The 25,047-nt window shown below is 40.7% G+C and overlaps 2 protein-coding genes across 2 annotated transcripts in view; one reads left to right on the plus strand and one right to left on the minus strand.

Annotated features, from left to right (window-relative positions):
* Nucleotides 1-7,693, plus strand: part of jph1b (junctophilin 1b) — a 28,556-nt gene extending 20,863 nt beyond the window's left edge. The window contains exon 7 of the mRNA XM_083782290.1: nucleotides 873-7,693. The gene's annotated coding sequence lies outside the window, so the exon portion shown is untranslated. The remainder of the gene's footprint in view (nucleotides 1-872) is intronic.
* Nucleotides 7,694-22,760: 15,067 nt separating this feature from the next.
* Nucleotides 22,761-24,411, minus strand: LOC310870237 (transmembrane protein 70, mitochondrial-like). The gene is made up of 3 exons (XM_083781337.1): nucleotides 24,118-24,411; nucleotides 23,622-23,745; nucleotides 22,761-23,389 (listed from the first exon to the last, which is right to left on the minus strand). Exons 1-3 carry the CDS (start codon nucleotides 24,301-24,303, stop codon nucleotides 22,956-22,958), a joined length of 744 nt encoding a protein of 247 aa, XP_083637463.1. The 5' UTR covers nucleotides 24,304-24,411; the 3' UTR covers nucleotides 22,761-22,955.
* Nucleotides 24,412-25,047: the final 636 nt, after the last annotated feature.

Genomic DNA, 25,047 nt, shown 5'->3' on the forward strand with positions numbered 1-25,047 from the left:
TCTGATTTAGTACATTTCTCTTCTCACTGATTAGTGATTACTGGCCCAAACGTTGATCCAGTATGAGTAACGATGCCATATGCTAACGTTCTTGTGGTTTGAAAGTTAAAATAATAGCATGTGTCAGCTATAATCGTCTCACTTCTATTTCAATGTTTCATTATCATTTTATCGATTTATGAATTTATATTCGACTAGCATTGACTATTGCTAAAGGTCAATGCTAGTTGAATACACATTGTTGGATTAGCCGACTACAAGTGATGCGTTGTGTGCTTGCTTATACAAAATACACGTACAGTATATGTAAGGAAATCCAAATTAATGGAAATGCAATGCTCTGTACATACAGTGTTCCGTATGTACATTGTGCAAATAATTTCCCAGCATCCAGCATTTAACTAGCCTGACACGCAATCTGAATTTTCATGTCGTTTCACTTCATTATTCAGACCATATACATTTTTATTTTTGAATGGGTGTGGGTAGCGATTCAGGGCTGGAGCCAGGCTAGCATTTAACAGGAATTCAGTAAAAGTACCACCCTGGCCTCTGCACGCACAGTGCATTCATATTGATTTCATTACATTACTATGTTGAATTATATTTTACTTGACATTTCAGTTATCTAGTAAATGGTAAGTAGTGTGATGCTAAATATCACTTCAAAGATAAGCTTCACAACAATTTGACATATTTGAGCATGGGCATTGAGCAGCATAGGTAAATATGATGGTCCCAATATTCTGATAATGATTATATTTCCATTTGATTCGCGTTAATTCCCATTAATTCCGTTACAGATTTTCAATCGTTAGACCTTGCCTAACATTTGCTAAATATAATTGTGCTCCTGTCTCTTCTCTCTGCAGTGGACTCATCCAAGCTAGCAGCCTAGGCCCCGAACTCTTAGCAGTTACGTCAACCACTGGGGCCTTTAAATATGGCGCCGGTCAGAATGGCAGACACAGGCAAAAAATGGAGGACTGAAAATAGACAGGAGGAGGAGGACGAGGGGTAAGAAGAGGAGGAAAACACATACGGGGGAGGGGGGTGGGGGTGACAGAGGAAAAAGAAAGCAGAGAGAGGGAGAGAGAGAGAGAGAGAGAGAGAGAGAGAGAAAGATGAGACCACCAGTCCTCCCCCGCGCATGGACTGACTGATTGACTTTCGGTGCCTGAGGTCGAGTCTGATTGGACGGGCCATGATTTGTGACTCCACTCCAGAGGGCTGTGAAAGCTGAAGCAAGCAAGTCGTGGGAAGAGGCAAGCTTAAAAAAAAAAGAGGAAGAAGAAAAGAAAGCATAGGTGTGTGTGGAGTTGGGTGGGTGGGTAGGAAGGAGGGAGGCTGGAAGGAGAAAACAAAGGGATGGAAAGTACATAATATTTGTGTATGTGTGCCAATGTCATGGCATCTACGTCAACTCGTAAGGTGCACATTAGTCTGCGTCTACACGTCTGTGTGTGTGTGTGTGAGTGCGTGCATGTTCATGTGTGTGTGTGTGTGCGTGTGTGTGTCTGTGGTACTGGTGGTGGATTGGATATGTTCGGAGATGCACTTTTAGCTGATGGAAGCCGACAGCTGCCTTACTCTTTTACTGACTGACGTAGTACCCGGGCAGAAGGGCCAATGGGGGGGGCTGCCTAGGAAGGAATGCGAGGTGATATGGGTGGTCTCTCTCGTTCTCTGAGAGTGCCTCTATCTCAGTCTATCAGTTTATCAATATATGTTGTATCTACCTGTCTCTGTATGTGGGTCATAGCACTTGTCAGTTGCAGATTTAGACAATGCCAGTTACAGTTCAGACTCTATTTTATTTTTTTGGTTTGTTTCTGAAACATGAATTGACGTTAGTTGCTGATTATTTTGGAAATGACAGATGATTACATGCTCAACATTTTGTGTCAGTAGTGTATAGCTCATTATATTGCTGCTCACGCAAGCAAATTCCATAGTCAGTATTACGCTAATGACAGCAATCATTTTTGTAAGAGTAAATTCTTCAAATGGCACACCTGTCATTTTGGAACCAAACTAATTTTTTTGTAATGAATGAATGGAAGAATCTGTTTGACTTGACCCTGCTTGCATGAACTATGATCTTTAAAATGCTTGATTACAGTTTATTTTTGTATTTGTCAGCTCAGTTTGCTTACTGGTTCCACATTCAGTGCGTTGGCACACACAGCAGGAGCATGGTTTTATTTGGCACACTTAATTATTCTGTTTGTTTTTCCTGAGTTGGTTTACGTATCCTGTTAACAACCGGTCGGATAAACTTACATCCAAGGATTATGAAAGCATTATACACCTCATCTGGTTCAAATGTTGGTTTTTGTAGTACTGTATGCCATAGCACACAGTACATACAGCATGCAGTTTTAACGTTTAAGTTTTAAAGCTAAATATTCCAAAGTTGAGATGGTTTACTTTACATCATAACTGTCACTTTTAGAAAGAGTGTGAGTGAACTGGACAACTACAGGTATATCATAGTGCTTTCCTTTGATACGCTAAAGTGGTATTTGAATTATTTTATTTGGATCTGCACAAGAGGCGCAATACATTAGATCCAAACACTGATCAGAAGAAGGTTACATTACGGTCAAGCCAGATACAACTGCTGCACATGCTTAACACACAGAGGAAAGATAGCACATTGATGACATACTACTTGACACTACTAGACAGGATGTTTACACACACACATCTCACACACACACACACACACACACACACACACACACACACACACACACACACACACACACACACACACACACAGAGAGAGAGAGGACTTTTAGATGCTAAAATGTTTACCAAAATAACAACGTTGTACCCTTTTAGGTGCCTTGGCCTCCTGGACATTTATAATACCTCATTTTTACTCGCTTTGTAAAAACATCTGTTATTTTCAGTAAGCAATGGTGCCGTGAGATGCAAGTCTAAATTGAGCTTAAGACACTGCAATGAGTAGTTTCAGAACGATGTGTTCCAGCCAAGTAATAGAGTAGCTGTATAGGTAATGGATCATATGGTAACAACTTGTCTAGTAACAAATGAGCTACAGCATTGTCTCCATTGTTTAGTGTCAGATATACTGTACAGTACAGTATACTCTAAACATTGTGTAAAATCTTTGCAATGCCTTTGAGGATGATCTTTTCTCTGACCGAGTAACATCTTAAATGTAACCTCCAAAGGCCATTCAAGTGTGGAAATACCCACTGTCCCTTCAAGTTAGCGGTTTGTACTGTACAAGGATAGTAGCACTCTCCCTCTGTAGAATATGATGTGATACTATGCAATCTCATGTGAATCAGTAAGTACAGCACAATGCCTACCTTTGGCTTGACATATTGTGTGCAATAATGTGTGATATGAAATAGCTGTTGCTCGGAGGTTTGCACCAAAATATGCAACGTTTGGTAAAATAGCTCGGAAATGCCATCAACCAACGTGAATGCCGTGAACCTCCTCATTAGTGTTTAGCAATTGCTCTGTTTTGCCCGGATTTGACTGACATGTGTATCTGTTTTTGTTGGAGGGACAATTCACTTGGTGCCATCAGACTCAGTCAATCACAGAAGAGTACTTCTGAATAGATTTCAAGTAGTCATTTGACCTAAGTCCTACACGTCCCAACGGTAAATCATTCTTTAAGCCGTGCTAGCCATCTTAGGGAAGGATATGAGGGACTATTCAGAAACACAACGCAAGGGCCATTATGATTGAATCATTGAAGTATATTCTTGAATGCTGTGCATTAACAGCCACATCAAGGAAACCTCTTTGTATGTCTACTGTATGTAGCTATGGGTTACTGTTGCAGTCTCAATCTGGATACAGCTTGCAGATCATTTATGTTGCACTTTGTTGCAGCCTCTGTTTAACAAAGCCGGGTTGATAGTGCAGCTTTCCGAACTACTGCAGGCACCTGTTGACAGAAGCCAAAGTAGCTCCAATCATATATCACACATGACTTTTGCCACCATATATATTTTGCTGTATTTACAATATTCTGTTCTAATCACAATACTTGATTTATTATAATATTTTGCTATATTTTGTTAGATTTTGCTGTGCTAGAAAGTTTAACTGAGATATTTATGTATGAATGCTATTTAATATTGACGGCAGTAGAATTATTATTTAAAGCTCTTCTCATGAGAAGACATGAACATTTTAATAGTTTAAACATGACAGCAGTAATGTATAACAATGGTCTAATGGTTAATTTCTCATTATTGTCAATAAGATGCCAACACTTCTATTTATTTATTTTGAGATATACTGTTCATATTGGAATTCATAGTCATTAATGAGCCAATGCCTCCATTACAATGTGAATAAATTGTTGCCTTCATGATTATTTTGTTCACATATTGTTAACGTTTGAAGCAAGAATACAGGGTTTTCATTTAAATATTTCTTTCATTGTTTTTTTTTTTAATTTGATTCGGGCGTCATTTAGCTTTTCTTTGTTCAGTTATTTTACACTCATTGGCCAGGAAAAACAAACCTAGTTTTTACAAGGAAGGAATACAAAAAACTACAAAGCCATTTTGTACATCATGCATGCTATTTGTCAATAGAATGACAAATTTTCCTCTTCACTGGTCGAACATAATTAAATATTTCTGATAGTATGAATGTATTTACAAATGCCTTCCCCAACTCTCACACTGAATGAAGTATTTCATGCTAACTGCATGTTAAAATGCAGATTTGGCATACTCATATAGCCTACAGTATGCTATCACTAATCAAAGCAAAGATAACAATGAGGAGGTTGAGGACCTGTGATGCCAGAAATCTTATGTTGTGCCTGCATGAGTGACTGCAGTGCAAAAAGAATGGTTTCGATTTGAGAAATTGTTAAGATGTTCTTAGTAGCCAGTGTTGGTAGCCGGCGACTTAAATGACGAACTGGCTTTTGAAATTGCCCACTACTAACTTTATTTAAGTATTTGGCTGAATGTTTTTAGAAATTATATGAAGACTTAATGAGGATTATAGTTTACTTAAGAGGAAGAAAGAAATCATTGTCTTAAATGCGTTTTAACCCTATTTGCTGGATCTAGAATACAGTTTATTTATCTTTCATGTAATATCTTTTTAGTGTCTTGTTTTGCATGCGTATATTGGTTGAAGTTTTGTGTTGTCAACCTGTATTTAGGATGTCAGATTAAATTATGAACTGTATAGCGATTGTGTAATCAACCATCTTATTTATATTGACAGTTTATTAGTGGAAGGAAAATGCTAGTGTTTAAACTTTTTCATCTTATTTATTTCTTGGCTCATTTCTATAATTTGTCCATTGCTTCAGACTGACCTAGGCTGTTCAAACTATGCAGCACATGATTAGAGTTAACCACTTTCAAAGTTCCAACCCTATCAGCAGACATCCTCTTCATTCCATCGTTGAGAACTTGCTTTTCTGCCTGGAGATAGTTTCCCAATGCTTTTCAATTCATCCTTTTGATATTTGGCAGGGAACTATGAGCAAGAACTGGGATTCACTGTAGGCTACTCTGTTGGACAAATGCTAGGATTGCTAACTGTTAAATGTCATTCCATACAGTGCTTACAGTTTACACTAGTGATACGGAAAATGGTAAACTTTGAACATCATCTCCCTCTTGTAACTACTACAGTATACATACTGTAATTCCTTAAATTGGCCTGTGTGTCCTTTTAAAAAATGGCAACATCAACATTACACACTTGCTTGAGCTAGTCGTATTAATTGTATGTTGTACTCTACCTACAATTATGTGGCCTTTCTTTGCTCAGTCTGGGTGCATTTGTCATTCTACAGTATAGGTGCATGGTGTGCTACAGTATGAGCACAACACTAGTCTATACGTTTCCATTCATGGTAAAGCTGTCAAGTTCTGGATGTGACCTTTCCGATTAATGGCATAAAGCACAGCAAAAGCTAAGGAGTGGGAAAGGACTTAAGAGATCTTGTAAACGGATGTGATACAGTAAAATAAATAGCAGAGTATTGGGTTAGGATTTAGATTGTGTTGCAAAGACCGTATTGATTGAAATGTATTATCATCCACACAACACACGTTTCCTGAAGTGAAATTTGAACAAGGTTAGTGTAGTGACATCTGATATACACTGGTGAGAATGTTTTCCTTCATAAAATATACCACAGATTTATTTGGATTAATAATCATGATCATGAACATGTTTATTTATGTTTTGGTAGTAACACAATTTAGTGTTACCCTTTCGCATGGCATAGTCGTTGATCAGATTAATTATTTGAAAGTTTAGATTTGAGTTTTTTTTTTTCTGAGTTCCAAATTAAAATCTTATATGTCAGACAGTTACTTGCACTCTGACAGTAAGATGTACTGTATCAGAGCCAAAGGGCCTGTATTGGATGAGATCGTTTTGGTTGACTCTAGCCAATACAGCAAAGATGATCTTTTGGACAGCTATTCTTAGAAAGGTCTAATCTTAGACAGGTAACCTGAAGATGTTTAGTCAGGAAAATGTCAGGATGTGAGGAAGCATGAGGAAGAAATACATTAAGGTTAGGTGCAGCATGTTCGAGAGAAAACAGCAATGGACATTTGATTTCAAGTTAATGTTGATTATGTTCTTATTTTTTATGAATGATTGTATCTTGAAATGCTTTGAGAAGAGATTGGGGTAATGATAAACGTTTGGTTAGAGGTAGGTTACAAGCTAGGACTCATTCTGCAGTCACTCATTTAAATCTTCTACAGGAGGACAAAGCAGAAATGAATACCGTAAATGTTGAAGAGATGCAGATAACGCTGACAGTAGCTATTTACCTAAAAGCTGGTGTTGAGGGCAGACTTTCACTGAAGGATAGTTTTCAGAATAGGATCAGGATTATAAACCACATTAACCCTGGCTTCCCTATTTTAGGCAAATGTTCAAATATACATTTTGTGAATTTCTTTTAAAACACGTTTCCAAAAATAGAGAAATAGCATATCTACAAGCCCACACATTATGAGCTTGTACATCAGCTATTTCTTTGCTATATGAATACAACAAAGTATAGGGCTTATGTGGGTAATTCATGTCTGTGCAACTGGTAGGCCTATTCATTTATTATTTGTATTATTATATATATAATTTTATACAGTCAAGCTGAAGATTCAAGCTGCTGTATGCCTTAGGAACTGGCTCTCATAGAGTTCATTTTTATTGTCCAAAATGCATGTGTGCAGCTGTGTATATGGCTATTTTCTACTGGTATCAAATTGTGCCATCATCTGGTTCTGTGCTAAAATGACAAGTTGTTATGACTACTGCTGAGAGAATGGTAGCCCCCCCCCCCTTCTGCCCCATGTAGTATTGTTTTGTATTTCTTTTTTTTTCTTTTTTTTTTCTCGAACAATGTGTATGGTTTTTAACTCCTTTTTACAGAATATCTTTGGATAGCCTATTTTTCTAGAATAAAATAAAAGTTCCTTAATCTGTATTTTGGATAGCTATAGCTTGGTGCCAAACACAGCTTGATCATTTCATTGGTTGGAATTGGGAAATGTTAAGGTATAAAGACAATTAACACATCAGTGGTGTGATATTTATTTTAAGACCAGACCACAATGCTCGTTGTAAATGTTATTATATTTTTGTTTTAGTTTTCCCCCCGCTGTTGTTTCCATGGAGATTATTAAAAAGTTTGTTTACATTTTATGTTTCCTGTCTGTGTTGGGTACCCCCCCCCCCCCCCCCCCCCCTCTCTCTCAATTCATAATCATCATCCGCAGACTAATTCGGGTTAAAGGCAATTTCTACCTACACACACACATAGTATCACTTCCACTGGAAACCACCTGAAATCCATTGAGATCATAGTCTTAAAACACATTCCCGGGCCGTAGGTGCACACAATCCAACGGTGGAGACGAAAAGTGAGGAATTCCCCCTTGCTTAAGTTGATCTTGCCCACAGTGGCGGGGCGTACTGTTCCATTAGAGACTCTCTAAGTCTGAAGTGTGAAAGTTGGCTCTGCCCTCTGGGATAGCTGGTGTTATCCTGCGACCAAAATAGTTCTGTGGGCCGACAGCTGTCCCTGCTTGCTTGGAGACTGCTGCGTAGGACTGTGTGCACAGACATTTGGGGTTGGGAGGGTCACACAGACGCGTGCACAAAGAGTGCACCTCAGATTATTTTAGACCGGGGACAGAGTGCGATTGTTTAAGTAGGGTTGGTCTTAGCGCTGTCTTCAAAGGGCATCCTATCTTGTCTTGATGTGAAGCTATGTGAACATGATAGTAGCTCGGTGTTTCTAGGAATGTATTCAAGGAGAGCACTCTGTGTACTTACAGGGTGAAAAGGGCCATCTGCCCTCTAGAAAGGGAATTCAAACTGTGTTGGGAATGGGATACTTTGGTCAAAACTGTTCGAAATTGGTAAAAAAAATAAAAAAGGAACCTGCAATGAAATAAGGAGATACAAGGGTTCTTTCTGCCCAACACCGACAATATGCAATTTTCAATGCCAGACTCTCTCACACTCATCCACAATTTAGCCAAACTTGATCACTTCTGTGACAAGATATCACACCTATCTTAAGTGGTTTATCATTATCTTATCGCCAATCGTTCCAAAGGTACAGGAGATTAGTTGAACACGAACGGACAGACGGACGGATGGACGAACGAAAGAGGGAGAAAGACCTAGCATGGCTCAATTACAGCTACAGTAAGGTAACAAAAGAAATCGATGTTCAATGTTCAATTGTTTGCATTGTATATACTAAAACAAACTGTGTATAGTAGTTTCTGTACATACAGTATGCATTAATTGTCATTAAAGTAGTATAAATTCAAGTATATATATTAGTGCTGCTGCTTTCATTAAAATTAGAGAGGAAAAAAGAAGCAATCAAGTCAACAATCTCCATCTGGTGAAAAATGTAAGCTGTACTATGCAATATTTCTATTAGTCACAATGTTTGACAATAATGTTCTGTATGAAAGATTCATTTGATACACCCCCCCCTCCACTTTCTAAAACATGTCAAAATCCATCACGACTCTAAACTCCTCACCACTTTTGGTTCCTCTCCTCAAGCTCCTGACAGATTTGTTGAAACACTTGCTGTTGAAAATCTGCAACCCCATGCTTCCCACTATTGTACATCGTGGCAGATTCTCCAGCACAAGATATGTTACTGTAATAATAGCAAGCTAGCATACATATCAGCCCTCATTCACACCTACCAAGTACACCTACAGTACAGTACTCGATTGGCCCCTGAAGAGCTCCAGCACAGCAGGTTCCATGATAGGCAACCAGCACATTTCTGAACACAGTTTGGGATAGTACAGTAACTCCCCGGCCCCCATCCAATCACAGTGTCACTCTGCTAGTCAGTCTGTCATGTCAAGAGAGGATTAGGGTAAACTTAGTCCACACTATACAGTTTGGGAGGTATTTCAGTGTGAGAATTGCCAAGGTCAAACAGGCGTTGGTTTCAGGCTACGGTCGGCATGTGAACGAGAGACAGTGTCAAACCTCAAACATCTCCTGATGCACACACCCTCTCCTATTTCACAAGTCATCACTTCTTCAGCCATCACTACTTCATACCATACGCATTTACTTTTCATTCGGTTTTCACAGAGCAAAATGCGGCCAAGCAGGACTTATTTTTTATGGTCAGAGAAGTGTGCACGGCCGGTCAGGGCATCCGGGTTCCTGCCCAAGACTGTGGGGCCTGGGGTTTGAATCCTCCACAGTGCCTGCAGCTTGGCAGGGCATTCCAAACAACCCCATGGGGGCCCCGGGGGGATCTTTGCTGTTGCACTAGTGACTCCTACAGGTTGGTCGAGGGTGCTTGAGAGAGGAACTTTCCTCTGCATGTGTATAACGCCCTTCCAGATGACAATGTGAGACGTCTTGAATACCAATAAATACATCTTGTGACTGGTTTCGTTTTATACAATAACACACTGCATTCATGTCTCGTAACGTATAGTGGCAGTGAATCTAGTGTGATTTTTTGAAAATAGCAGATCTCTGTTGCTTCCTCTTTCTCTCAATACCCCCCCCCCCCTCTCTCTCTCTCTCTCAGTTCTCCTCCCTCACATGTTTGTCTTTCATGGCTCCCTCCTCTCCTCAAACATGCTCATCCAGTAACACACACATGCAAAAAGCATGATGCACACACCAGCATGTGCCCCCGCCAGCACAGATGCTACGTTACTAACTAGTATAGACACACACACACACACACACACACACACACACACACACACACACACACTTTGTGTGTCATTAGATGAAGATGGATAGCTGTTCTGGGTCAGGGCTCTGAGGTCAGTGTGACCCGGGGCACCTGCTGCCCTGCGTCACTGACGGCAACACTGCACCAGATAATTTACAGAGTGCCAAAAATAGCAGATCTACAAGCTCGCCACCCAGTGCTTGTAGATCGGCTATTTTCAGCACGCAACTTCTGCATACTGCACACGCACGGGCACGCACACACAAGTGCACACACACACACGCACACGCACACACACACACACACACACACACACACACACACACGCACACACACACACACACACACACACAGAGGTGCACTCCAAATATAGTGTGATGACCCATAGACTACGCTGTATTACAGGGATCAAAATTAGAAGGCCAACAAAGGTTGACTCTATTCATGTTGAATAAAAAGTGTGACTTTTCACCACTTGAAAACTGAATTATCTTAATTAATCCACTAACTAGCATTGATATGAATATGTATTAGTTTATATGTCATTAATGTTCAAAAGTATACTTGTCACTATTAACAATGGGAGCTTCATTCACATTGTTCATTTGAATTAAATGTCTAAAGAACACTGTTTGTGTATACAGCTGTACAGGGCTGTCCATTTAATGAAACCCAGATTGATCATTTTTTGTTTAACATTATCTTGCTGGAATATGCTTACTGGACTGGTACATACAATGTTCAAAAGGAGGCCCGCACAGCTCTTAGCCACGATGCAAACATGTATTAAAAGGTACAGGAAAAACAAATTTGTCTATATAGTCTTCCTCAGGGTTTACTGGTATGACACTATAGACTAGAGTTCTCATACTTTTCTCTTGACTCCGTATAGTACTTTGACATTTGTGTTAAGAGAGAGCTAGAGATATAGATATGTGAGCAATGCATGTACATTACAGTATGTTTCCTTTGCACGCATGCATCCCTGTCCAGTTGAGGAAGAGTAGTAATCAGATCTACTGCTCACAGTTCGCTTAATGAATGACAACACTGAGCAGCTGAAGACGTCCATTCTCACGTCCTGAATAATAACCCCTGACTTACATATATATATATATATATATATATATATATATATGGCTCTTTTCAAGCAGACACCACAGAGTGCTGTCCAAAAATACATTACACAACTATTCATCCTTCCTTCCATCCACCCACCCATCCACCCACCCACCCATCCATCCATCCACCCATCCATCCATCCACCCACCCACCCACCCACCCATCCATCCATCCATCCACTCATCCATCCATCCATCCATCCATCCATCCATCATTCACCATGAGTCAGTCACTCAAAACAGCAACGAGGACCCCCATGGCACAGAAACTGTGTGCGTGCTTGCGTGCGTGCGTGCGTGCTTGTGTGTGTGTGTGTGTGTGCGTGCGTCTGCCTGTGTGTCACACACATTGCACTGGTATTTTCTCCCTTGGCAGATCCCACCAATCTGAAAATAATGTCCACGTGTTGCACGCCTAACCAGAGTACATGACAGGGGCAAGCTGAACCAATGTTTTGTTGATCCAGGGGATCCTCCGCAAAATGATTGATACTAGTTAGGAACTAAATGGAACCCTGGAACTGTAATTCTGAGAGTGTTCAAATGGAAGCAATTAGTGGATTGGAACCAAATGGCGCTCTGTATCTCTAATTTGTACCAAAAACGTAATTTGTACTCATGGGCCGGGCACAACAGCAGTGTTACAGCAGTGTCTAACACTTCAAATCACCATAGCTCGGTTTAAGTCGGTTACCATTGCTCTGATCAACGATATGACTTGATAGTCCTCTTGATATGCTCTACATATTGTTGAAGATAAACAACGATTTAGCTGACAACGGATTCCCAGCTAAATGATTGATAGTTAATAAATGATTGATAGTTAATACATGTTTGATAGTTAATCATAGTTAAAGGCAGCCTGGAATCCAGACTGAGGCGGTCATTCAGTGTTTTTTTGTTTGTTTGTTTTATTGTATTTTATCACTTGAAAAACGAAGTGAAAAGTGAACTAGCACCTCGTCTGGATTCAAGGCTAATTTAATTGTGCTGTGAGTGATATTTCTTTGGTTAAAACAAAGTGAAAAGGTTAAAGCTCTGTATTCTTATATCATTTATTAGAGCGTTTGTTCAGTAACATGATGTCTACCCATCTCTCCAGCTCTTTAGTAAACACTAAACAGGAAATACATTTTCAGGTGGCACTGGCACACCAATTTCATCCAATAACTTCAATATTATAGTGTTCCAGATTCATTAGTTTGTTTCATTACTTTCAATTGTACTTGTTTGTCCTGTAGATTAGAAGATGATCCACGTAGATGGTCTTCACACATATCTGTAATAGGTCTGCGTGATGCCAGGCAGCACATGTGTTCTGTTCCCCTGTGACGTCTGAGTATAGACTACAACATGGAATTACCAGTTGAAGATGTCACAGGGTGGACAACAACCACACACAAGCTGGAATGGATTTCAGTTTATTCCATAAAGCATAATTATGCATTTCAGAACATTAGGCAACATTATGTGTGTGTACTGTATATACAATTTACCACAGAGTGTACAAATGTAATGAAATGGACCTGTACTGTGCCAGTACAGTGGAGCATCTAGTAGTTAGGCCTATTAAAACACATAGTTAAAAATAGTCTTAATGCATTACATAATGTAAAAGAATATAGCAAGGGCAGTGTACATACAGTATTATGCAACACGGTAACAAGCTATTTACAAGAAATATGTGTGTGGGTGAAAGTTTTATATACAAAAGCAGTATAGCTGCCCCTCTCACAGAGAAGCCTCTCGCTCCTACTAAAGACTAATAAAGAATGTAAAGAACTAGTAAAGAATGCTTGTACACAGACAGGCTTGAATCATATATTGATTGAGAGGCCTCTTTTTTAGTAACAATATTCACCAAATTAGTTAGACATGCACTTGGGAGTCATGTGACACATGGCCATAGAGAGACAGAGAGGTAGAGAGACACAGTTTGATGTTACTGCATCAGTGCAACCATTATTACAACAATTTGAAATACAATAATATAGTTTCTGTGCCTCTATCATAGGTTGACAGATTTGCGCTCCAATATTACAACATCTACTTGTAATGCGAGTGTTTTGACCCACAACCCACCAGGTTGACGTACAGGTCATTCGGGTTCGGTAGGTCAACCCCCTAATCGCATAACTAACACCTACCTAAACTATACTAATAAGACATATACACCCATACCTCATCCCTGCATTCTGCCTCCTACACAGTCCTGGGTAGCCCACCTGGCCTGGTGGAGGTATGCATTCCATGGTTTGTTGTTATCTATGTATCTACAGTACTTTGTATAGGTTTAACGCAGGGCAGTTTATCAACCTTTTGGTGGAGGTACAACAGTGGCTGGACTAACCCAGTGACCTCAGCAATCAACATATGTATAGCTGTAACCAACTTCATTTTATATGATAACAAGTGGCCTTGACTGGCAAAAATTACAATAGCAATGTCGTACACAAAATAAGTTCCCAAAAATGACACCATGATCACACAGATGATGGTGAATGCCCTCCTCTTCATGTTGTTGTCCTTCTTGATCCCCGTCTCGCCTGGCACAGGCTGTCTCAGAGCCCTGAGAACAGAAAGGCTGCAGAACAGCATCACTGACATGAAAAATAGGCATTCACCCAAATGAACATAAAAAGAGAATTCACAATAACCCAACTGCATGTATAACAGCGAAGCTCCAATGATGACCAACCAGGCCAACACAGTGCAAGCCACCCTGTACCTGAGCGGTTTGTACTTGAGGAATTGCACTGGGTGCACCACTGCCATGAATCGCTCTACACAGATGCAGCTCTGGAAGGTGGGTCGGCCAGTATACAGAAAGCCATCGAGGAAGTACAATAAGGGGCTGTACAGTAATTCCTTGATCCAAAGAAGAACAAAACACAAGCTGAAGAGGATCTCGCATACGCTCAGATTGAGTGTGAAGAACTCTGAGGCCATTGTGCCAGCTGCTCCGGACAACACCAGCCACAGAATGCAGCCATTGCCGGGGACCGCAAAGACCATGTTGACTGTTGTGCTGGTGATGTGTAAGATCTCCATGATGCTGAGGGAAGACTCGTTTGACACGTTCATTTTCCTGGAAGCTTTGAACTCCACTTTCTAGTTTCACAATGTAGTAAAGTCTTTGGGTGGGACGGACAAATGACAGACAGAGGAGAGTAAAAGACAGAGTCAGAGATAAAGACACTTGACTATACTGTACAACATGATACTAAATTAAAACACCATTACACACACTAGGGCAGTATTATTATTTTTTTACCAAATACCTCAACATTGTTACTGTGAAAATAAATAATTACGAATCAGAATGTGTTTTGTTTGTCCCATTTTACAGGTGTAAGCAGTGGGTGAAATTAATTTCTTGTGCGCGCTCCATTGTTTTTTTGTATTTCGTGAAAAGAGAGAGGATAGAGGAAGAGGTGGAAAATCATATACATTTTGTCTTTTCTTCTTGGAAACATTTAAAATAAAATGAAAATAAAATATCTACAAGCTCATAATGCATCGCACTGCTTAAGTAATTGAAACCACGATAAGACGACCAGGGGTGTAGCACCAAATTCTGGGCCGTCGGAAAAGCAATCACTGTGGGCCCACACACATTTCAATCACTGTGGGCCCACACACATTTCAATCACTGTGGGCCCACACACATTTCAATCACTGTGGGCCCACACACATTTCAATCACTGTGGGCCCACACACATTTCAATCACTGTGGGCCCACACACATTTCAATCACTGTGGGCCCACACACATTTCAATCACTGTGGGCCCACACACATTTCAATCACTGTGGGCCCACACACATTTCCTTAGCGTTTTTATGTGTAATCCAGGCTTTTGAGGCCCCACACACCCTGGAGCCCTAGTAAGTGTGTATCACTTTTCCCCCCAATCCGACACCCCTGAAGACGACACTTATGCTTTATCATGATAATAACACAATATCCAAAATCCCACATAATATCTAGTCACAATATTTATATAATATCAATATATTGCCCAGCCCTAAATCACACATAATGTTAGATATAAATGTGCAATCAGACCTTGACCTGTGAAGTCCTCTTGCCTCCGTGATCTGCTGTAGTGTCCACACATGCAATGTATTACGTACCACCTTTTGAAGGCTGGAGATGCAAAATAGTTCTCATATTCTGACAGGGCATCAGAGACAAAATTTGAAAACTCTGCGGCGTTAAGAAAATATTGCTATCAGTTACGGTCATGCTATGAGTTATGGCCCCATGATGAGTTATCAGAAATAAGAGTGAATTGTAAGTCGAGAAAATCTAAGATGTATTGAAACTGCGAGTATGTAGATCAGTGGTTTTCAAACAGTGGTCCAGGGACCACCAGTGGTCCTTGAGGACGTTCCACGTGGTCCCCAGCTAAATGATGGAGAATTGGTAACCAAATGGACCCTTATTAGATCTTTAACTCTTGAGAGCGTAAAATGGACCCCATTACGGTTCCATTTGGTTTAATTTTGCGCTCTCAAGAGTTAAATTATTGTTAAACATCTGCATTATGACATTTACAAGAAGTCTACACAATTAGAGAATGTAGAAGAATTGTTATTTTGATCAATGTTTGCCTGTTATCTCACCACATCATACGAATAATGGAATTGTGGACATAATCTTATCCAACAACAACAACTAAATATTCTTTAGTTTTGGGTCTGAGAGGCTAAAAATGGTGGTCTGTGCAGAATGAAACAATGAAAGCCCCCATATATGGTGCCCATGACATCATGTGACATAATCAGGGATGGGGATAATCAGGGATAAATGGAGATCCCTGATGTCATCAATATATATGGATACTGTATATGTCAGAACCTGTTCTGACTTTCCATATTTGATCCTTCCCCATCCATCCTTCCTCTTCGATGTCTCCCTTTTGACTGATACCTGTCCATTTAAACTCTAGACGGGCCTGCCCCAAAGTTATTTGTGCAGCCTCGCCCGGCAGCCGGCGAAAACTAGAGTTGAAAATTAAGGCCCTGCAGGCCAATCCAGCAAACTTTGAAAGCCAATGTTAGCCAATTAGGATGGAATAGGAAATATCGGACAAATCCGTTTTGAGCACATGATTATAGTGATAGGCCTACTGCTACTGTGAGTAACGATTTGTGGTATTTTTGGACAAAATCTGGAGGAGTAATATAAAAAAATATGTTTTACATTTACATGTCAAATGTTTGTCCTTGGCCTCTAGGGAGTGTGCATGTATGTAATGTTTCACGCATATCGGTGCAGTTACAGGTAAAAGTGGTGAAAGGCTGCCTCATGGTGGCGCTATACCAGGCCACTCTGGAAAATGTGGGGCATCCAGGGAGAGTATGTGCAAAGTTTAGCTTTCAAACAGGTTAATGGTGCCAGAGATTAGCTGGTACTGGTAACACACACACGGAGTGCAAAACATACTCTCCCTAATGCCTTCGGCTGGTGGAGACAAAAATATGTTATTGTCATAATTATACTCCCTGTCAAAGTTGACACACCGTGATTGCATATTATTGGTACACATGTACTCTCTAATAGCATGCTTCAGGAAGCTAGGCTATAAAATCACTGCACCACCCCCCCCCCCCCCCCACACACACACACACACACACACACAGACAGGTGTGTGTCTGTGTGTTGGAAGTAACATAGTGAAATTAACTACTTATAACAATTCCTGATGGAACTACAGTAGAGTACTACTTCACTGAAAAAACTGCTGAGTCACATCTTCATACAACTGCATTGGTCGTTTTCTTTCTGTGTTTAGGTGAGTGTGAGTTAGGAGTTACCTACAGTGCTACCTACAGTTAGCTGTTTAGCATTAACATTTACATGCAATAGAGCTGAGTGTAAAGTCACTTTTATTATTTTACTTGGTAAAACAAAAACTAGTCAGGCTAAAGCGCTTTTGTGTGCTGTGAAGTGAATATGTGGAGCTGTGTTTCATTGTAAAGGCTGGCAACATGCAGGCATGGTAGACTAAAGCATTATATCTACCGGTATTGCAGTTGTGGTAAAAGGAATTGTGGTTGAATATGTACAGGTATTGTACATGTATGCTGTAATGTATGCTGTGTTATCATTTATTTTACCATTATGGCAGTAATCATTACACAAATTACAGTGTAAAAAAACATAAAATGTAAAATTTGTTATCAATGTAAAAGAAAAGAAAATCCCCCTGCACAATTTAGAGTTTGTTGACATCTCATTTGGTTTAGAAGCAATTGAAAATACAAATTACAAATAAAGTTGAGTAGCCTACTTTGTTGACAGCTGTGGTTGAATATCTGTCAACTATCCAATATGAAGCTAACTTTATACTAGGCTATGGCTGCTGTTTTATAGTGAGTTGTTGTGACAGGTTACATTATACAAGTTAGTATGTTTTTGTTTGTCTGCTTACTGTTAATAAAATAAAATGCTTACTTATACTTACTTACTTATGGTGTCCCACCACCCAAACACTCCGGACAATAGAAGCCATGCAAGTACAATAGCCATGGTGATGACCCCAGATGGGAACAGTGAGGAGTTTGACATCCTGACAGGGGTGTTGCAGGCCCAGAGGGACACCCTTATGCTTGCATGGAGCGTACGTTCTGGAAGGCATGGCCAGTGTGTGGAAGTCCAAATCGCCCCCACAATATCAAGCTCAGCTTCTTCTCAGCCCTGTAGACTCTGTTCTCCTATACAACTATGAAAGCTGAAGTCTGCTCTCCAGAAGTCCGCCCTGCATGGCCACTGGGCTGCAGCGGCCAAGGACAGCTATAGTCACTCACTGCCATTGACACTGGGAGCTCCCAGCAGGGGGGAAAGTACCTGCAAGCTAGCCAAATGTATGGAGGGTCAAAGATGACTGGAGACGCCGCTGGAGGGCCAGGAGCTAGGAACATGGTAGGAACCCTTTTTTCCTTCTTCCTTGTTGGCTGCTGCTTGTGTTGTATGTTGTGTGTAAGCTGTTAACCCAATGACTGGCAATGAAACATGTTTTGGCTCTGGAATGCTAATGTGAATTGTTTGTAGTTGTGAGTGTATCTGACACTACAATTTGTATGTCTTGGTCACACAACATACGTTAGTCCGACATACAATGGCCGGTTAAGACTCACCCCTGTTGGCTCCGACATGTGTTGCCAGTTAAGACACGTACGTGGCCGGTTAAGACTCACCCATGGCTCCGACATGGGCTGCCGGTTAAGACACATACTTTGATTGATTGATTGAAATATTTATTAACAGTTTGCAGAATTTACAGTACATTTCAAGCACAAACTCAATACAAAGACTGTTAACTGTGAGTGGACGACCCAATTAAGCATTACACTTGTTTACAACAGGGTCCACATTGTTCAATTCATCAAAACATTTAGAGACATACAAATAGACATTTCTATGTAGCTAAAGAACAGAACAGGAATTCATCATATAGGAAGCAAAAAGGGAAAAGATACATATACAGTGAGGGGAAAGGGGGGGGGGGGGTGGGGTGGGGAAAGTAAACGCTCCGGACCCCAAGCAGGACACTCAGTTAAGAGCATCGGGGGGGCGCCGGAAGGCCGGTTAAGACTCACCCATCACCCATGTCTTCTGTGTCCTGTTAGGGTTTGGGGTAGGGTGTCGGACTATTGCGTGTCGGACTGTTAGTAGGCTACGTTGGACCAAAGATTAGCACCACTCTTTAAAGTCCAAGGTAGAGGTTTTTGGCTCTGACCTAACAGAGCCATCAAATCCAAAATTGAAGACTAATGTGTTGATGTTGAAGGTTGTGAGTTGTGACAGGGTGGATAGTGGTTCACCTCTGCCCGGCCTTTTCCTAAGAGCTGTTCAGAGCTGTTCAGTATTACTTGACAAACAATGACAAAGGAAAATAAGACATGATGTGGACATGATCCTTTCTTTGCATATAATTCAGCTGAAAACACAATGCGTGTACACTGAAATGCAAAAATATCATAATAAAATAGGCTGGTGTGAAGTGATGTATGTCCCTGTCAACTGATGTTGATGCAGGCTGTCAACTGTATTCAAAGTAAAGTGTGTGTGTGTGTGTGTGTGTGTGTGTGTGTGTGTGTGTGTGTGTGTGTGTGTGTGTGTGTGTGTGTGTGTGTGTGTGTGTGTGTGTGTGTGTGTGTGTGTGTGTGTGTGTGTGTGTGTGTGTGTGTGTGTCGGCAGCATCATCAATCATCGTCGTTAACATACAGTATACAAGTTACCCTAGGTGGCATTTCCTAACTTTATTTATTTATTTATTTTGCCAAGTTGAACAAGCTAGCAACTGGCTCTCTAGCATAACAGTCTGTTTTGGGTGGCTAGAATCTTTGATAAACCTGCTGGCACAATGTCCTACAGTCCTGAATGGAGGGAAGCTCAAATCGAGGTCAGTACAGTTCCCATACCAGGCAGTAATCGGCCAGCAATACAGAGTATGCAGTATGGACTGCATGTCCGTTCGGCTGTCATTGATTTCGATGCATTCCATGGAACGTTGGGCTTCAGTAGTCCAGCTTGCCTATCAGTGTGAGGAATCTGTCAGCTGACACACATTTCCTTTCCTTCTTTGCATAGCCCCGTTTGGCCGGTTGGGACCATAGAGCTATAGGTTGGGACTGATGGCTGTGCCGTCATGTGCTTTATCTGTATGGATGTGTCTCACCTGTATCTCTTTATCTGTATGGATGTGTCTCACCTGTATCTCTTTATCTGTATGGATGTGTCTCACCTGTATCTCTTTATCTGTATGGATGTGTCTCACCTGTATCTCTTTATTGGATGTGTCTCACCTGTATCTCTTTATTGGATGTATCTCACCTGTATCTCTTTATCTGTATGGATGTGTCTCACCTGTATCTCTTTATCTGTATGGATGTGTCTCACCTGTATCTCTTTATCTGTATGGATGTGTCTCACCTGTATCTCTTTATCTGTATGGATGTGTCTCACCTGTATCTCTTTATCTGTATGGATGTGTCTCACCTGTATCTCTTTATCTGTATGGATGTATCTCACCTGTATCTCTTTATCTGTATGGATGTGTCTCACCTGTATCTCTTTATTGGATGTGTCTCACCTGTATCTCTTTATCTGTATGGATGTGTCTCACCTGTATCTCTTTATCTGTATGGATGTGTCTCACCTGTATCTCTTTATCTGTATGGATGTGTCTCACCTGTATCTCTTTATCTGTATGGATGTGTCTCACCTGTATCTGTATGGATGTGTCTCACCTGTATCTCTTGGCTTGAATGGCTGTGAGCCTTCAAAAGGCTGTAATTGTCTCCACCAGGCCGAAGGCATGGGGAGAGAGTATGTTTTGCACTCCGTGTGTCTGCGTGCGTGTGTCCGTCCTTCCTTCCGTCCGTCCGTTACCAGCTAATCTCCGGCACCGTTGGCCCGATCCATGCCAAACTTTGCACACACACTCCCTGGATGTCAACGACGAACTTCTGCCCCAAATATTCCTCAACGACCTGTTATAGCGCCACCATGAGGCCGATTTAGGCAAAACACATTTCTGTAGATTACTCGCACACATTTTATCCATACATCACACAATTCGGTATACACTATCTCCATAGTCATGTGATCAACACGGATCTGCACCATTTCCCATCTTCCATCCTGATTGGCAAAGATTGGCTTCCAAAGCTCACATGATTGGTCCGTTTCGAACAAAATGCCACAAATCACAAACGCAGTGTGCAATTTCCGTGAAATTATGCACTCACATTTCCACTAGGCCGAGGATGCCACTATTTTTATTTCCAAATCAGCCTCACGGTGGCGCTATAACAGGGCAATTCCTGTTTTTACCTATAACTGCATCGATCTGTATACAACTTATGTATGCGCCCTCCCTAGAGTCCATGGAAAAACATTTCCCCTGCATCCCTCATCTGCCGGTTATAGCGCCACTATGAGGCCGATTTCTGGAAAACACATTGTTTATGGTAGTCGCACATATTTCATCCAAATCTCACGCAAATCGGTACACATGATCTTGGTATGTGATCAAGACGAGTCTGTTGGATTTGTCAGATTCTACACTGATTGGCTAAGATTGCCTTCCAAAGTTTTCAGGATTGGCCCGTTTTGTACAAAATGCTGTACATGTCCTGCTCATCCAGAATTCTATCCTATGAGTGATCTGGATCTGAATTTCCTCAACAAAATGAACAAAAAAACCCCACATGTTTATATTACTCCTGAACATTTTGCCAAACATCACACACACTCCTATCCTCCTGGTGGAGACCTGTGCACAGAAGGGCACTTTTTCTAGTTTTGTCTATTTCTATTCTGTCTTGCATTGAGACAGAGTACAGTACATGCAAGCTTCAACTGGATTTATTGTATTTTTGGTTATTTTATAAAAGCATTTCCATGCTTTTATAAAATAAAACTGAGAGAGAACTGTGTAACCGCAGCCTGGACCCATCTGCAGCTTACTGTACGGCAAACTATTTCTACAAACTTGGTGGCCCATTGAACATTATGCTATTTTAAATAGCATAATGTTCGTGAATGGGTCATTCAAACATTATGAATAATATCCATAATTTTTATTTTTATTGAATTCAAATTACTTGATTCAGGGATGCTATTATTAGGGTTGGGTATTCTGTTAATCAGATTCCAAGATTATGCATACTGGCTAGTACAAATAAGAGCCTAACCACTCAAAATGTTTGCTTGTTTCATTACATCTTCTATGGGTTTTGAAAATGAAGTAATCTAAAAGCATCATTTTTGATCCAGTTGAGTCCGAATTTGATAATAAATATCTATTTGTTATTCAACTAAATCCTCTGCGTGTTACTGAGTGCACTAGAGCAGGTTCCAAAACATTTTATCTTGAGACCCAAGATAGATCTCAAGATCTATTTTCACAACTTCTTCATTATAGATGGCATGGCTGGCTGCTGATGGGAATTACGACTTTACCTTCCTATTATTGCTAGGTCTGTCTGGTATTAAATGTCATGTACAGTATGTTCTCCAATTGGTACGCTTTAAAGAGGAGACATTATAATGATCTGAGCTGGGAAATTATAGTGTAAGCCCAGAGGTCATGCCACCCCCTGGTGGACAAATATAAAATTAGCATGTTACTATGAAAACAAGTATGAAGGTATCTCAAACCAACTTACAAAAACCATAGCAACATTGTTAGAACTGAAAATAGTTTCTTTAATAACTGTTTCAGAGTGACTTGATATTCTAGTTAAGGACCAGTAAACTAGTACGGTAACTTCCACTTCATTCCAAACTGTACTAAATGGTTTTGTTCATGCAGTACGCCAATATTATATAGTGTAATGATTTGGCTCATTATCCATAACTGTCTCTATAGAATAAAACATGAGGTCATGTTCAAACGTGCATCCTTTTCCCACAGATAAAATGTTTGAACATCTTGGAACTGACAGACAGAAAATACTGAGTAGTAGAAAAACAATTGAAGTGAATTACAGTAAAACCTTATACAAAAATAAACGTATTCTTTGGTCCACATTTATTTAGGTAATTAACTACACAGTTTTTTCAACTTTTTATTTATTTGGCTTATTTATCCAAGTCATCATCGTCAAAGCTGAATGGCTGATCATAGCCCATGAGGTGGTTGTAGTCTCGGGGGAGGGGGAAAAGGTCCGGGTTGACGAGGAGTCCCATCTTGTTAGCATAAAAGCTTGTGAACATGCCGGTGACACTCGGCACCTTCACCTGTTTCTGGTGGAACACGGTCTTCTTCTCCATGAGGAGGATGTTGTAGGTGACGGCTGTGTAGGTGTCTGTGTCGGCGTCGTGGGAGAGTCGGACCACGTAGCCCTTGGTGACGACGTGGAGAAGGACGGGCGTGATGAAGGTGAATATTCCCACGACGCCGCAGGCCAACGCCTGTATGGCCAGGCTCTGGTGCGCCAGGTTGGTGTTGATCAAGATGTGAGGCATCAGACACAGGCTCACCATGCTGCTGCCATAGCTGAACAGCTTCACCCCTGAGTGAGTGACAGACAGGCAGAGAGATAGCAAGAGAAATGGAATAAAATAAGAGGTGGGAATGGGGAAAAGTAATGTGCATTGTAGTATTACCACCTGTTGCTCTGGCATTGCTATAGGTACTGTACTGTTTACTGTAAGTAAACAGGTCACATCACACATTGACGGCTTGTAGATTGGATATTTTGCCACAAGTATGAAATGGAGTGGTTCAACTTCAAACATACATACCGCGTACAGCTCTGGCGATGTTGCCTGTGTAAACTAAGTTTCCTTCACTGGAGCAGTGAGAGGAGGACGTGGATAGACAGCGCACAGGGGGCACACACACAGGCTGCACAGAGCTGGCCTGCACCTGTACACACAAATGTCACAATCAGCATCAAAATGTACTGTTTCCCAAACAATGGTTCCATTTTGAGGTCATGGAACCATTTTTTAATTTAAGTGTATACATTTCTTTTCAATATTTTTTAAATAGTTGGAGATACGTTTTAAATGTACTAACTCTTAATAAAGTAATCAATCAATGCTACTACTGATCAGGCATATACAATCCATAGCCGATGGCCTGTCAACAGCTATTGACAGCTAAAGCTAAATTAAACTAAGTTAAACCAGCAGCTGCATTCAAATATGCTGGGTACTAGCCTGCACAGAATAATAACAGTCCTCTCGTAAAAACAACAACCTTCAGCTAATTCAATAAGAGTTATAACGTCAATGCCTTGTTGTTGGTCACGTTGAGAATCGACCTTCTTCTGACAGCTGCAGCATGACAGAACGAGTGTCTGTGGTGGCTCTCTGACAGTCCTCTGCAACACGCAACAACATATGATCTTCCATTGTTATTGGTAAAAAGTGACTGAGTAACAGGACGCAGTCCTCCCCGTACAATGCTAAGCGCAAACATTATGGAGTGAATCAGAGTTACAAACTATAGCTCGCCTCTAGCTGCTGTAGCTAACTGATGGATCGAGCTGAATGAATCGATTCAATCTTGTGCTTCCTCCTACTCCTAGTCTTGTTCTTGTTCGTCTGCAGCTCAGTATAGAATAGATGCATGTGGACGGTTCTGCTGCCCTCCACTGGTTGCATTGGCACATCTCTGATGCTGGTCACTTGTGACGATGATGATGCTGCCAGTCATTAGCGTGATCTCAGCATTATATATATTTCTCTGGAGTCTCCATTTATAGAGCTCTATCAGCCAGGTCCGAATATGGAGATTGTGATGTAAGAAAACATATGACAATTAAGTGATCATATTGTATACGTCTTTATACGTGAAGAATGTGATGTGAGTGACGTGAGTCAGCGTTCGCTACAAACACAAAGCTATTACATCTCTGGCTAAAAATATTTTTAAATTAAATTTTAGCGCACAACGTGTTGCGATTTGACGTGGGCAGTGGAGTTAAACCCCCCAAAATATTTGTTTCTTATTTATTGGTACAGATAGACAGACTATTATGTTATTAGGTTAATATGCTTACAGAACGTTAAATAAAGCTGTAATGTGTTGTTCTCTCCACTGGAGGAGGCAGTGGTCATGTTTATCAATATTAAAATGTATTTCAGGAAGGGATAATCCATCCAGCAGGCATGGGAATCATTCAAGACAAGAGTTGACCTATGGTGTGATAAAGTTATGGTG

This window comes from Protomyctophum parallelum, assembly GCF_964188405.1.
Source record: "Protomyctophum parallelum genome assembly, chromosome: 14".
NCBI lineage: Eukaryota > Metazoa > Chordata > Actinopteri > Myctophiformes > Myctophidae > Protomyctophum > Protomyctophum parallelum.

Coding starts and splice junctions, on each gene's coding strand:
- LOC310870237 (XM_083781337.1), bottom strand. CDS start 24,303: ATGTTTGCGCTTAGCATTGTACGGGGAGGACTGCGTCCTGTTACTCAG. Junction 23,746..24,117: donor TCAACGTGACCAACAACAAG/GCATTGACGTTA, acceptor TTGTGTGTACAG/GTGCAGGCCAGCTCTGTGCA. Junction 23,390..23,621: donor CATCGCCAGAGCTGTACGCG/GTATGTATGTTT, acceptor TCACTCACTCAG/GGGTGAAGCTGTTCAGCTAT.